The following is a 13,373-nucleotide window of genomic DNA, read 5'->3' as shown; positions in this document are numbered from 1 at the left end:
AGTGGGAGGGGGAGGTGGCAGCAGTTTCCCCTCTGGAGCAGGGAAATCTCCAGAAGGGTCAGGTGATACAGCTCTGATGGGCTAAGAAGGCTGAACGGGTCTCCTAGTTGGGAGCTCAGGCGAGAAAAGAAGGACGGGGGTCTGGGCATTTGGTTCTGTTTGCGTCTGTATCAATTTGGAAAAGATCTGGGAAGAGGGGGGAGGGAGAGGTCCAGAAAGGAGTGTAGTGGCAGCCCCCAGACAGAGCAGCCCTACTCTTGGCAGCTTCCTTTCTGGTGTTAGAAATCAAGTAAAAGAGTAAAAGAGTAGTGCCCCTTTGAAGATGGGGTTGTGGATGGATCCTTCTCTTTGTTGCATTTTTGACCTCGAAACTCCTCTTTCTTCTCCAGGTTAAAATATAGAACAGGGAAAGGACAGAACCTGTGAATAGAGAGAGGCAAGCAAAAAGCCAGACTTGATTCCTGAATTGGAGGGAGAGAGGCTGCTAGATCTGGAGGAGCAGGGAAAAAAGAAAGAAAGAAGTTAGGAGATTGGAGATGGGGCCAGGACTTCAATAACGAGGTTCGGCGCCGCGTTTCCCCAACACCGCTTTCTGTACACCACCCAAGCTTTCAAAGCAATGATTTGGGGTGGGAGGAAAAGCGGGGTTCGGACCGCACATCTTGGCCTGTAATGGAAAGTGAGCGAAAACCGCTGGGTGGCAGCGTGGTGTGCGGGCGCAGCTCTGCAGTGCCCGCCGCCGCCGCCGCGAGGGCTGAACCCGTCTTCGAGCCCTGGCCTCTCTCCCGGAGGGCTGCAAGTGTCGCCGCGCGTAATGCCTCGGCGGGTGTGTGTGTGTTCGGGGGAGGTGGCTGTTGTGAGTCGCAGACCAGGGCGGGGGCGCGGGGGTCTGGCGAACTTCCCAGGGGCGCCAGCTCAGGGCAGTGTGGCCCCCTAAGAGTCCAACACTAACGAAACAGCCGCCCCCCCTACCGCCCCCCACCTCCAGGCAACCCCCGGCTTTCCCGGCCCCACGACCTCCTCCCGGGGCCCCCTGCATCCCGGCCTCCCCCAGCAGCTCCGCTCTGGAGGAGGAGGGCAGGAACCCGCGGGCGGTGGGGCAGCGCCGGAGCCCCTACAGGTGTTCGGCGGCTCGGCCCGCCGGGGCCTTGGGGGGCGGGGCGGCGGGGAGCCCGCGGGCTGGGCTCCGGGAGGGAGGGGCCGCCGGGGGAGGGGGGCCTCGGGGAGGCCGCGGCGCGCTTCCGGAGGGTGCCTGCGGCGACCGGATTGCTATGCAGAGCCTGTGCCGCGCCCAGAGCAGCAGCCGCCGCCGCCGCCGCCGCCACCACCGCCGCCGCCGCCGCCGAGATGCGAGGCCGTTACCTGTTTGATCCCCGTCGGCCAGCCGGCGCGGGCCAACTTTTCCCGATCGTCAGGCCCCGAAGTTGCAAGGACTAGTCGGAGGCTCGGAGGGGCCAGGGCGAGGGCGCGCTCCCCCGCGCGCTGCCTCCTCCTCCCCCCTCCCTCCCGCCGCCCGCGCTCGCGGCCTCTCTCCCGCCCGCGCCGCTCCCTCCGCCCGCCTCCCCGCTCCGGCCCCCTCCGCGCGGCACAGGGCGGGGGGGTGCCGCCAAACTCCGACCCGAGCCACTTGGACTCGCACAGTGTCCTCGGGGCGCAGGGGCCGAGCGCACGCAGCCGCGCCGCGCTGCCTCCGCCGCCAGTCTCGCCGCGATCCCGGCCCGGGGCTGTGGCGTCGGCTCGGACCCAGGCCGTCCGCCCGCCCGCGCGGGAGCCGGACCCCCGCCGCAGGAGCCCGGACGGCATGCTGAGCCCCCTCCTCGGCTGACGGGCCGAGCGCCGAGAAGCCCGGGCGAGCGCCGGCCGGGGAGACGAGGGCGGCCGCGGCGCGAGACCGAGCGGACGCGCCGCGGAGGAGCGGGAGGCGGAGGCGAAGGCGAAGCCGGAGAGGGGCCGCCAAAGAAGTGGTGGTGGTGGGCGTCGTGGCCATGGCGGCGGCTATCGCCAGCTCGCTGATCCGTCAGAAGAGACAAGCCCGCGAGCGCGAGAAATCCAACGCCTGCAAGTGTGTCAGCAGCCCCAGCAAAGGCAAGACCAGCTGCGACAAAAACAAGTTAAACGTCTTTTCCCGGGTCAAACTCTTCGGCTCCAAGAAGAGGCGCAGAAGGAGACCAGGTTGGAAGGGGCGCTTGGCCGGCTTGGGCTGGGGTGGGTTGGGGTCCCCCCCAATACTTTACGAGTGTGGAGGGGGCTGGAGGGCGTGTATGTAAGCGTAGGTGAGTTTGTCGGGGGCCCATCTGGTGCGGATGCGGCCACCTAGCCGGTGTGCGTGCGTGGGAAGCGATGGCTTTCTCGCCGCGTTCGTAGCCGTAACGGGCTTGCTGCATTGCAACTGCCGTGGGACAGGCGCAGAGCCCGGGGCCAGAGCCGACGGGGGGGGGGGGGGGCACGCCCTCAGCTTCAGACGTGCCCCATGTGTGCACGCCCGGGGGCTCTGGCACGCGTGACCCAGACGTGTCCGCCGTGTATGTCTGTGTGTGTGGCGTGGAAACTGCAGGCGCCGAGCTGGGCAGACACCACTGCCCGCCCTAGCGAACCCGGGGGAAACCCTCCTTTGCCTTTACCCCTGCAGCTCTGACCCTTCCCTTGATCCAGCTTCCCCCCCCCCCCCCCAAAAAAAAAACCGCCATGGGCTTCGGCTCTCTAGGCATTCTGTTTCTTCGATCACTTCTGAGCTTATCGGGACAGACTTGACTTGTAGTGCACCGTTGAAACATTTGCTGGAGAGGGGGGAGTGGATTCCTAGAACCTTGTGGCCAAGAGCTTAGTGATCTGGTTAGACTCGTGAAACTGGTTACTTGCTACTAAAATGCTGGATTGAAGAGAGAATTCAAACTCACAGCCAGATTGTAGGTCCTTTGGAACCTATTCCGTGAGAAGAGTAGCGCGGTATCCCCGTGCCAGGGGAAATTTCACACAGCTCTAGGTGTTAGGTTGCGTCAAGGTAGAGCTTCAAGGCGAACATACAGCTTATTTAGCCCTTCTTCCCCAAATGCATCCTTTACGCCGTTTTCTTACTTTTACCGAGCTAAATAATACTGAATTTCAGACGTACTCATCAATTTGTTCTCTCTGTATGTGTTCTACACACTATGGACTGGAAAGGCAGACATCCATTTTCTGTTTGCACGAAGTTTGCAAGGCATTCGCTGTTAATTGGGCTTGTTTTAAAAAGGCTGAAGCAGTTGCAGAGCATGATTATGTGGCGTGAATGATCACATACATATGATTTTGGTGCAGGTATCTGCATTCAGTTAAAAGCAAATTTTGGATAACATGGTTCTTACTGGTAAATTAGGTACTTTATTAAATCTGTGGTGATTCATAATTGAAAATCATTGTAACTGAGAACCCATATTTAGATACTCATATTGCTGTATAAACTAATTTCCTTTTCCTCCCCACCAACAAACACCCTGCTCTTTTTGCCCCCTCTTTTCCCTAAGGATAATTAACAGGACAGGGTATGATAATGGATTTTTTTCCCCTCCTCTCCCCTTTTCTTTGTATCACAGCTCCAATTTCCAAATGTAAGTCCTTTCTGACGGGCTTTCAGATTATTTATGCATTTTCAAAGCTCTCAGAATGGAGGGGACTAGTTATTCGAAGAGCAGAGTGATAATGCCGAGAGAAGTCTTTGTGAGTGTGTTTTTGGTCCCTCGTTGTCAAACTGGAAATTGTCTTTGTATTTCTCCTTCTCCTTCCTCATGAGAAGTGGCACATCGTTAAAAGGCAGAATATGCCATTTGCCAACCTGTTCCGAACGCTCAGTGAGCTAGAGTCCCACTCTGTAAGCCAGGGGACACTCTCTCAGAAACAAGCTGCCCTCAGAAGCTTTAGGGCTTTACCAAGGTGATGAGGTAGAAATCAAAGCTTTCTTCAGCTTGGAGATTCCCTCCGAAACTTGGGAGTTTGTTTGCCTGTTTCCTTTCAGAGGACTCTTTAAAGTTGTGGTGTGACCTTTTCCGCTAAAGTTTGTAAATGAAATCAGAATTTTGACTTCTGCGTCTTTTCAACTACATAAGCACAACTTTCCGACTGATCCAAATCCTCCTTCTCTTCGCAGAGCCTCAGCTTAAGGGCATAGTTACCAAACTCTACAGCCGCCAAGGTTACCACTTGCAGCTGCAGGCGGATGGAACCATCGATGGCACAAAAGACGAGGACAGCACTTACAGTAAGTGACCGCGAAATAAATAGGATCTCCGAGCGTGCTGTTGACATTGTGTGTTTTCTTTGTGATTATTACTATTTTGAAATTGACAGCCCTTGTGAATTTCTCACCCGAAGGCAAAAATACAGTCAACACTTCCACACTTGTTGGTGCAGGTTAACCTAAGGGAAGTTGAATGTGAAAATATGTAAAATAGTGAACTATAGCAAATAATGCTGACACCATCTGAAGAACCATCCAAATGTCATCTCCATGGTAATCTGGATAGATTTATGGCTGTCCTTTGGATTTTATTACTTTTTTCCCACAGAAAATTTACTCACCCACACACCGATCCTGAAATAGCACGTTATCTCTACTCTTAAGAACCGGTCTCATCCCAAGAGGGAGGAGTGGTTTCGTGTCATGAGAATCCATCATTACAAGCTTTCACTTCTGCTCCCCCTGCCCCTCCACACACACTGATAACTCTGAGACTAATTGGGATTTTAACAATTGAGATACGTCCACTGGTGGGTGAAGGGATTTCTCTTAGTGCTTTATTAATTTTTTTTTAAACCGTGGTTTGAGTAAAGACCAAGTTGCGACCATCATGGTGAACCTAATAAAGGAAACACATCAAAAATAAAGTCAGTTTTATTTCTAATTATTGAAATAATGCAATTGTAAGATGTTACATAACTTTTTTATCACATATGCTTTTATTTATCGGAAGTCATAAAAACAAACTCACAAACAGTGAAGCTCTCTCTTCCCTAATAATTGGTGTTTTCTTGCCATTGGAAGATTTCTGCAGACCCATTAACTGTTCCATGAGGCCGAAACACCTGGTTCTCACAATTCATTCTCTGTTTTCCCTAATTTATATTGCACTTCCTTCAGACTTTGATAATTTCCTAGAAACATCCCCTCTATCGGCTAAGAAGACAGCCAAGGAAAGCCAGTGAGAAGGCTAAGGAGTCCTCTGCAGCATTTTGAGAGATGGTCGGCTGCAGACAGCAAAGCCAAAGACGGGGGTCCCAGTGTTAGGTGTCAAAAGAGTTTCTCACCTTTTAATAATGCTTCCTGGACTGATGGCCAAGCTATGACCCCAAGAGGAAGTCACCTTTAATTACCCTTGAAGAAAGCCCTAGTGGTACCACAGATGAGAAACATCCATAGAATGGTTCTTCACTGTATTTGCAAAATGCTGTGTTACTCTTGCGATGTTGAAGTTCTGCAGTGAGTATCTTAGATGTTGTTTTGTGCATACTCTTCTGTTTAAAAAATTAGTCAAATGTGAATAGAGGGTTTTACTGTAATCGTGTAACAGACATTAGTACATAATGATCAGCTAGAAAACATTCCGATAAATTTTAGGTACAGATCAGTATCTAGGGAAGGAATTGGGGGGAGGGGGGTTGTGAGCCGGTCTGTTTTCATAAGTGCTTCAGCAAAATGGGTCCATTGGGCATTACTGATTAGCTGCCCATGAGCTCCCCCCCACCCAGTCAAGTTCCCCCCTCCATCTATTTGTAACATTTTCCCTACATTAAAATCAGAGAAAAAAATATCTTGGTTCTAGTGTTCACATGCGTTTCTTTAAAAGGAAAAATTTAAAATCAGTGCATTGGTTGTGTTTTGTGAACAGCAGTGTGCCAAATATATCAAGATCACACGCTAGGCAGTCCTTTTAGGATAAACACACACTTACACATATATACACACACAGGGACACACACATATATGTACGTAAATCAACGCTCTGTTCCCTACAGTGGAGCTTTAAATCACGTAGTAGGTTTTACTCTTCAGTTCCTGTGCATTCATAGCTTCTGCCTTTGCTTGCCTTATACCTCTGACTGATATGAGTGGCATTTCTGTGTACTAAAGATACTCTAAGACCTTGAACGAGTGTTCGCCTGATTATCAGAATCAGTGTTTTTAGGCAGAATGAAATAATAAGGGGGAAAGCGACGGTGGTATTACCAGAACATGAAGCATTCAAGTGAAAAGTACCTCAAAAGAAATAGCAGGTCTGTGGGACTTGACCCTTCCCCAGAAGCCTAACGCCACCAGAGGCCAGGGGACTAGCTAATCTTCCCCAGTGAGGATATTGTAGGGCATAAGTCATCAGGAAACAGTCTTGTTTCATGATAAAAATGATTATTCACATGATCATCATTACAATGGAGGTCAAGCCATGTAAATTGATTCTTTTTTTTCTCGAAAGCCGGGCAATTTCCTTGACATTCATTAATTATTTTAAATGAGTAGAACAAGAATACAAGTTGTTTTTTCTTCAACGGTAACTCTGTTTATATAGTGTTTCCTTAACACATATTCCTGATACTGTGTTTATTTTGTTTTGTTTTGTTTTTAATACTTTTTAGTACCTTTTGTCATTTTTTTTCTCATTTAGTTCAAAATGGTTTGATGATGTTTTCATTCTGTGGTGATAAGCATAATCACGATGAGACACATTCGTTCACATTTGCCAACTAGGTTTATTCCTAAAAACATATGTTTGATATTATGCATTTAAGCTGACCTTTGATAAATTTATTACAAGGGTAGATGTCAGTTCAATAAAATCCCATCATGAGCAAACCAGCCATTGTAAATTATGTATTTCCCCCTAAAAAGGAAAAGATGATAGACATTTCGTGGCAGCAGTTTTATTATTATCTGCCTTGGGTGCAATGAGGGCTATTTTAAAAGAATAGGCAACTTTCCCTGCAAATCTCCGACAGTGTTACTAGTTCAGTGTGTCGGGTCTCCCCAGTCTGCAGTAAGATACACTTCTTACTATACTAGTATACTATACTTCTTACAATACTAATTGCTCCCTTTGAAAAATTGACCTTAGCCCAGCTAATGAAGAAGGATGTGTGTATCCAGTGTGTATCCAATGTGTATCCAGTAAACCTTAAGTGTCAACTTATGCATGTCTCTGAGAAAATGGTCCCTTTAAGGTAGTAGATGGAGTTAAATTGGTTTTATGTAGACACGGTAGAATAAACAAGAAACAAAAGCCCTTTTGTTTATTAAAAGCTGATGCGAAACTTTGACAGAGAGGGAAGAAGAGATTTTTGGTATTTAATGAACGTGTTTTAGATACACAAATGAAATCAACTGTTTTCTTCTCATATGTAGAATAGTTTCATCCTAATTGAAATGATATCTTGTGTCCAGGAGGAAGTACTCCAGATTTAGAGAGACACAGGCACATAGGAAAATATCGATTCTGCCCAAGTTTACCCCTGATGTAATTTCTTCGCGTTTTTATCTGGAAAGTCTGACCCTTTACACTTTCAACCAACCCAGTTTATGATCTATCTTGAATATCTAAAGAAAAGACTAAACTAGGATGACTAGCTGCTGTCTACTTTTGCTGCCTTCTTTAGTTTTTGTTTTGTTTTGTTTTCGAGTGCTGATTTTTGCTTTTGAATGGGGTGTCACAGAAATTTGTGGTGCATAGTGAAAAATTCATGTTCTCCTCTATAGTTAACACCATTAATCAGGAATAGATAATCCTGGGCATGAATTACTGATGGATTTTGCTTCTCTTCTACCTCCTGCTTTCTGATGTTTGAAATTCAAGCATTTTTTGCTCATTAAAACCCACACCAGAGATGTTGAGGCACGTGGTGATGATCAAATCTTTTTCTCTCTCTTACCTTTTTTTTTTTTTTTTGGCTTGTTACAAGCTGCATTGAGAGAACTAAGGAGGCTCTGAGTGTTGTGATAAACGAGGTTCTAGACACAGTTCTGAATTTTATTTATCACTCCCTGTCCTCTATGACTATAACTAAACTAGGATTCAGACACAGGCTGGTTTTCTAGTTGTCTGGTGGCACACTGTGGTAATGGCTTTTACACCAAACCCATATGGAAGTTTTGGTTGGTTTTTTAGATCTCAGATTTTTTTTTTAAACAAGAACTTTTATGTAATGGGATTGTGAACTGTCGCATTCCCAAAGTATCCTATTGTCATGTTGTCACCATTCCGATTGCTGTCAGTCCGCAGATGTGTGTTGAGCACCTCTGCGAGCAAGGCATCATCAACAGAAAGAGATATATACATAAGCAAAGAGACAGACTCCTTTCCTGTGCATTGCATTGTCAAATATAGCATGCGATCCTGGCTTGCAATCTGTGCGATCACTTTCCTTTACCTCACATAACAGAAGGGCACAGCTTTTAATACGATGAGCATTGAACGAGGTGCCATCAGTGGCATGTGGTGGGAACACTTGTATTTTGAACTGTACAATATGTCCTCGCTCCTCTCTGGTAACACCCTGGTTTTAAGGGAAATATACATTGTAGCCTCCTCCAAGAAGTATTCAGTTCCTCACTAATATTTTTCACCCATGTTGCCCCACGTACTGCAGCGGGATAGATATGCATCAAGGTAAGAGATCTCAGAAAAGCTGTTCTTACCCACTTGGTGACTCTTTTACATTCTTGTTCACAGAAATGATAGCAGACCAATGTATCCTCTTCAGTAAACTTACGCACCAAGGCAACAATCATCAACATTGGTCTATGACTCTTGAAAGGTGCACAGGCTAGCTTCAAAAGATGTGTGTGGCAAGCACTACGTTTTAAAAATGTACTGTTTTATTTTTATTCACAGTGTAGGAGGGAGTAGACAGCTGGTAGGGGGAGGACGCCCACTGGTTTTCTCCAGTGAGTGGTGTGTGATTGTGAGGAGAGGCTGGGTGTAAGTTTCACGCAATCAAACCTTCAAATGGAGAAATGAAGGCCTCTTTGGTACCAGCTGGCTGCCTACTTACAACTATTTTGCTAAATAAACAAACAAACCTCTTAAGTTCATTATTGGTATTCTTTTTACCTTTGCCACTAGATGCGAAAACCTAGGCACTGCCCATCCCCCCAACCCTATCTTAGAAAATGTTGGTTCTTTAAGAAATACTGAAATACTACTCTGGGAACATAAGACTACAAAATGACTTTTTTTTTTTTCAAGGCCCGGATTTATTTTTGGGTTGTTGCATTGGAAATAATACAGATAATTTAGATGAGGGAGTTAGACTAGTATCTTTTCTAAGATTCTAGGAATCTCTCCCCAACTGGTAGATCATAACCATGTCTGTGAATTTTAGCTGTCATCTAGGGGAGCGGTTTAAAATAGTTCGTTGAGGATAAAGCCATTTAATATATAGACCAGTTCCTGAAACTGTAGCTCTCCAAAAGCATCGGGATTCCCTACTTCCGACACTACACAAACCACGGGCTTGTCTCCCATTTCCCCACTCATGTGACTGTAGCCAGACACCGAGCACACTAAAAGGGAGAAGAGTCCCTATCTATCTATGTGTAAATACACAGACATCGTTTTACCCAGCACACATTACTTTTGGAGGGCCACACCTGCTGGTAACATTGTAAAGCTATGGAATTCAGAATGATAACATCGCTTTCTCGTTCTTTTTGATTTCAGCTCTGTTTAACCTCATCCCTGTGGGTCTTCGAGTGGTGGCTATCCAAGGAGTTCAAACCAAGCTGTATTTGGCAATGAACAGCGAGGGATACCTGTACACCTCGGTAAGCCTTTCACGGTGCTCATGCTTTGAGCATCGGGTTTCATCCGATGTGAAATAAAACATGTTGCGTATGTGTTAATGCAGATTTCTGTGATGAGGAAGAATGTTTTTGATGGAAAGATCTCATTTGAAAGGACAAATCAACTTCCAGGGAAAGTTCTGTCTATTGCTAGTTAATCACTTGAGGCTAACATTTTTGGTATAAAATCAAAGATCCGCTAAACTTTTTTTTTGCGCATATGATGACATTTGGGTTATTAGTTTACATGGCATATCATAGAATGCTCTGTCTTGTTGTCCTGCTTGGCAATTCAATATATATGTATCCATGTTTCCTCCTAAAGAAATGAAGGAGACCTCTTCCTCAAATGAACTCTAGGACATGAAAGACAGTTCTGGAACTATCTCTGTTCCTTATCTTCTGTTCCACTAGGTTACATTTGCTATCTCTACCCTTTTTCCTTCAGGCACATTTCAACCTCTCCCTGTGTGCAAATTCCTGCTTTTCCCAGGAAATATGTAAACAGTGTAGGCAACAATTCAGTTAGGAACGCAAGGCCAAACTAGAAAGCTTTTTAAAAATATGTTTCACATTTAAATACAGGCAGAAACAGTACAGTTCTCAGAGTGAGGATTTCATTCTTACCAGTAGACCTAGTTACAGATGACAGGAGACCACTTAATCTAGCAATACTTTGTAATCTTCATTTCGAGTTGCACGTATTTTCAGAAGAGGCTAGGATGTTTAAAATGGAGAGAACCGCTTGTCAGACTTCCTACTGGATAGCCTTCAAGGAGGCTATTACCAAGGCTGGAGAAACCTGGTCCCCAGTCGGCCTGAGTGGTTAATCTATAAATACTTGTGCTCTCGCCTGTTCCCTGAATTTATTACAAAGCCAGGTGTGTAGAGAGACTGTTGACAGACGTGTCATAGCCCCGGTTTCCAGAGGCCAGACTGGGAAAGAGGTGGGAGAAGACGAAGACCACAAAGGGCCCATTCATTTGGCAAACCGGGTAGTCCGTTTCACGTTACCATAGACGATCAGTCACTAGCAGAACCCTCCAACCCTGGTCACTGTCCGATTCTTATCAGGCCATGGCAGTGGTCTTGTTGAATAAATACGGGGGCTTTATGATTTTTACAAGGGCAAAATTTGGATTTATCACTATATTCGTGAAATCTGTCACTCATTAATACATTGCTATTATTATAAAGGATAGGAAAGAGGATTTGTTTTTCAGATCTGTGAGTTAAGGTAAGAGAATGTAATAATGTAGGATTTTAATTAACCTCATTTAGATCCACAGACTGCCTCAACAGGGCCAGATACAAAGGTAGGTATTTAATGAAAGAAATGCTTGTTTTCTGAAACCACTGTGCAGGCATGGGAGGGAATGGAATATACGAAGCATACTTTTGGGAAGGTGAATACCAGACGGGACAGAAGCTTATCACTAGGAAATAATTACTGGTCAAGATTCCAGAAGGTTGAATTTTTTTAAAAATCTTGCAACAATAATTTTAATTTTGGCAATAACCTTTAAGTTAGAGTGAGGAAAAAGTCATGTTAAGTAATACGTCAGGTGTCGCCACTCAAGAAAATGAGGGCAATTGGTATTACATTTAAGGAACCGATGTCAAAAATTCATAGCCTACCGTTCGAACTGACCATCATTTTAGCAAGTAGGTAAATGCCAACATGAGCTCATTTCTAAAGAAGACTTCCCAGGAGGAATCAGCATTGTAGATCGATGGGCTTTCTTTCTCTCTATGACGGGCAAGCTGAGAGCGAAACTTGGGACACTTTGTATGCTTTTCCCATTAAGGTAAAGGAACCTTAAGTGAGCATTTCCCATTAAAGGAAAAGGAACCTTAAGTGAGCATTTCCTATTAAGGAAAAGAAACGGTGTTTTCATTAAGGAGGAAAAATGTCTGATTGACCTCATTGAACCCTGGAGTTCACATAGGGAAAAAGATCCAGCAAAGAATCTGAATTTTCTCCAGGATAAATTTTCCACTTCTCATTGCTCCTCCTGGGTCATGGTTTGGAGTCCCTTCACCATGCTGGTCACCCATTTCGTTATCATTTCAAGTGTGGTACCCAGATGGCATCAGGATAGAATCTGTCTTAGTAACGTCCGCATCTTGTGTCGTTGTGACCAAAAAGTGACAGGAAATATTATGCCTCATCGAAAGAGTGAGGATTGCACTGCTCTTACGTGAAACCATGGCACTTCTACCGCTGAAACATTGTAGGCAGTTCAGTTAAGTGCCACGTAGCAAAGAGAAAAGGGGTTTGGTCGGTGACCTAAGGAGGAAGCAAAAATAAGGAAGTGAACTAAGGGCTGCCTTAGGGCATCGGCAGTGGCATTGGCCAAAGGGACTCGTGAGCTCTTTCAGAGGTAGGGTCATCAGGATTTGGTGGCGGATTGGATTTGGAGAGAACGCAGTCCCCCCGTGGGTGGTCCAACATGTAGGCTCACCACTCACTACACACAGACGGCAGCGAAGGAGCTGCAGTACAGACGCTTTTTAAAATGTGCACAATGGCGGGTTATGTGGGGGCTTGGAGGGGAGGGGGAGAACCTTACCTCTGGCAACTGGTCTGATGGTGAAGCTGTTGACCATGACGGAGAGTAAAGGAGAAAGCAGACCCGAGAAGGAAGGTACCCAAGTGGAGCTTGCTAGAGATCTTTGAAAATATGAACGTGGAGTTGGAGAAAGATGTGAGCTAGGGATACAGTGTGGGAGCTCCTGCATGTAGGTGGCGGTTGCTGGCGTGGAAATAGTCGAGAGGATATGTCGCACAGGAAGAGACGAGTGTTTGTCAAATAATATTAGGGAATACCATCGTGGAAGTGCCGGCAGCAGCAGCAGAACTAAAGGAGGCAGATAGCACGAGACAGAGTTTTCAGAAGAGCCCGCAATGTCAGATACTTCAGAGAAAATAAGTCAAACAAGAACTAGGACTCTATCATAGGAAGGTCTTCTGTGATCTGGACAAGAGCACTTGCAGTGGAGTCATGGAGACAGAACCCAGACTGTGGTGGGTGACTTGAGGAGGGTGAATGGGAAGGGGAAGTAGAGGCGGCAGGTATGGCATTTCTAACAGGAGACAACGTGAGTATTTAGAGAAGGACACAGGATTGAGGGCTGAACGCTTTGGGGGTGATTTGGTTAAGACTCTTGAATCTACTTGTTAGGGGAAGGAAAAGAGCCAGTCGAGAGGAAGGAATTAAAAACATGGGAAATGGGGTCCAGAAGGAGTGGAAGAGACTGACGGAATTGAGTGTAAGTGAAAGGATTAGATTGACTTTGGTAAGAGGGAGCCCACTTCTACAATAGGAGCCAAAGAGATGAGGACAGATGCAGAGAGACATAGATGTACGAAGCCGGCTGGTGATGGAGAAGAAAGTTGAGGGATTTCCAGCCAAATGCCCTTTGTATTCCTATTGAAGCGGACTGAGAGGTCACCGGCTGAAAAACAGAGGCCCCCGGGTGGCATGGGTGAAGATTTGAAACAGCTGTTTTGGGAAAGGGGGCGTGGAAACGGTCTAATGACCAGCGCTGTGTAAACCACAGCACATGA

The 13,373-nt window shown here is 46.5% G+C and overlaps 1 protein-coding gene across 3 annotated transcripts in view; it reads left to right on the top strand.

Moving 5' to 3' along the window:
* FGF13 (fibroblast growth factor 13) overlaps positions 1-13,373 on the top strand; it is a 481,330-nt gene that overhangs the window by 412,593 nt on the left and 55,364 nt on the right. For 2 of the 3 annotated variants that reach the window (XM_045996541.1, XM_045996540.1), the window contains exons 4-5: positions 4,124-4,234; positions 9,681-9,784. In XM_045996541.1, coding sequence (XP_045852497.1) covers positions 4,124-4,234; positions 9,681-9,784 — 215 coding nt within the window. Of the gene's footprint in view, positions 1-1,259; positions 2,173-4,123; positions 4,235-9,680; positions 9,785-13,373 lie in introns of those variants that run through there. The other variant, XM_045996542.1, reaches the window with a different exon arrangement.

This window comes from Meles meles, chromosome X (genome assembly GCF_922984935.1).
Source record: "Meles meles chromosome X, mMelMel3.1 paternal haplotype, whole genome shotgun sequence".
Taxonomy (NCBI): Eukaryota; Metazoa; Chordata; class Mammalia; order Carnivora; family Mustelidae; genus Meles; species Meles meles.
The sequence above is the reverse complement of the archived record's forward strand: the minus strand, read 5'-3'. Positions and strand labels throughout refer to the sequence as shown.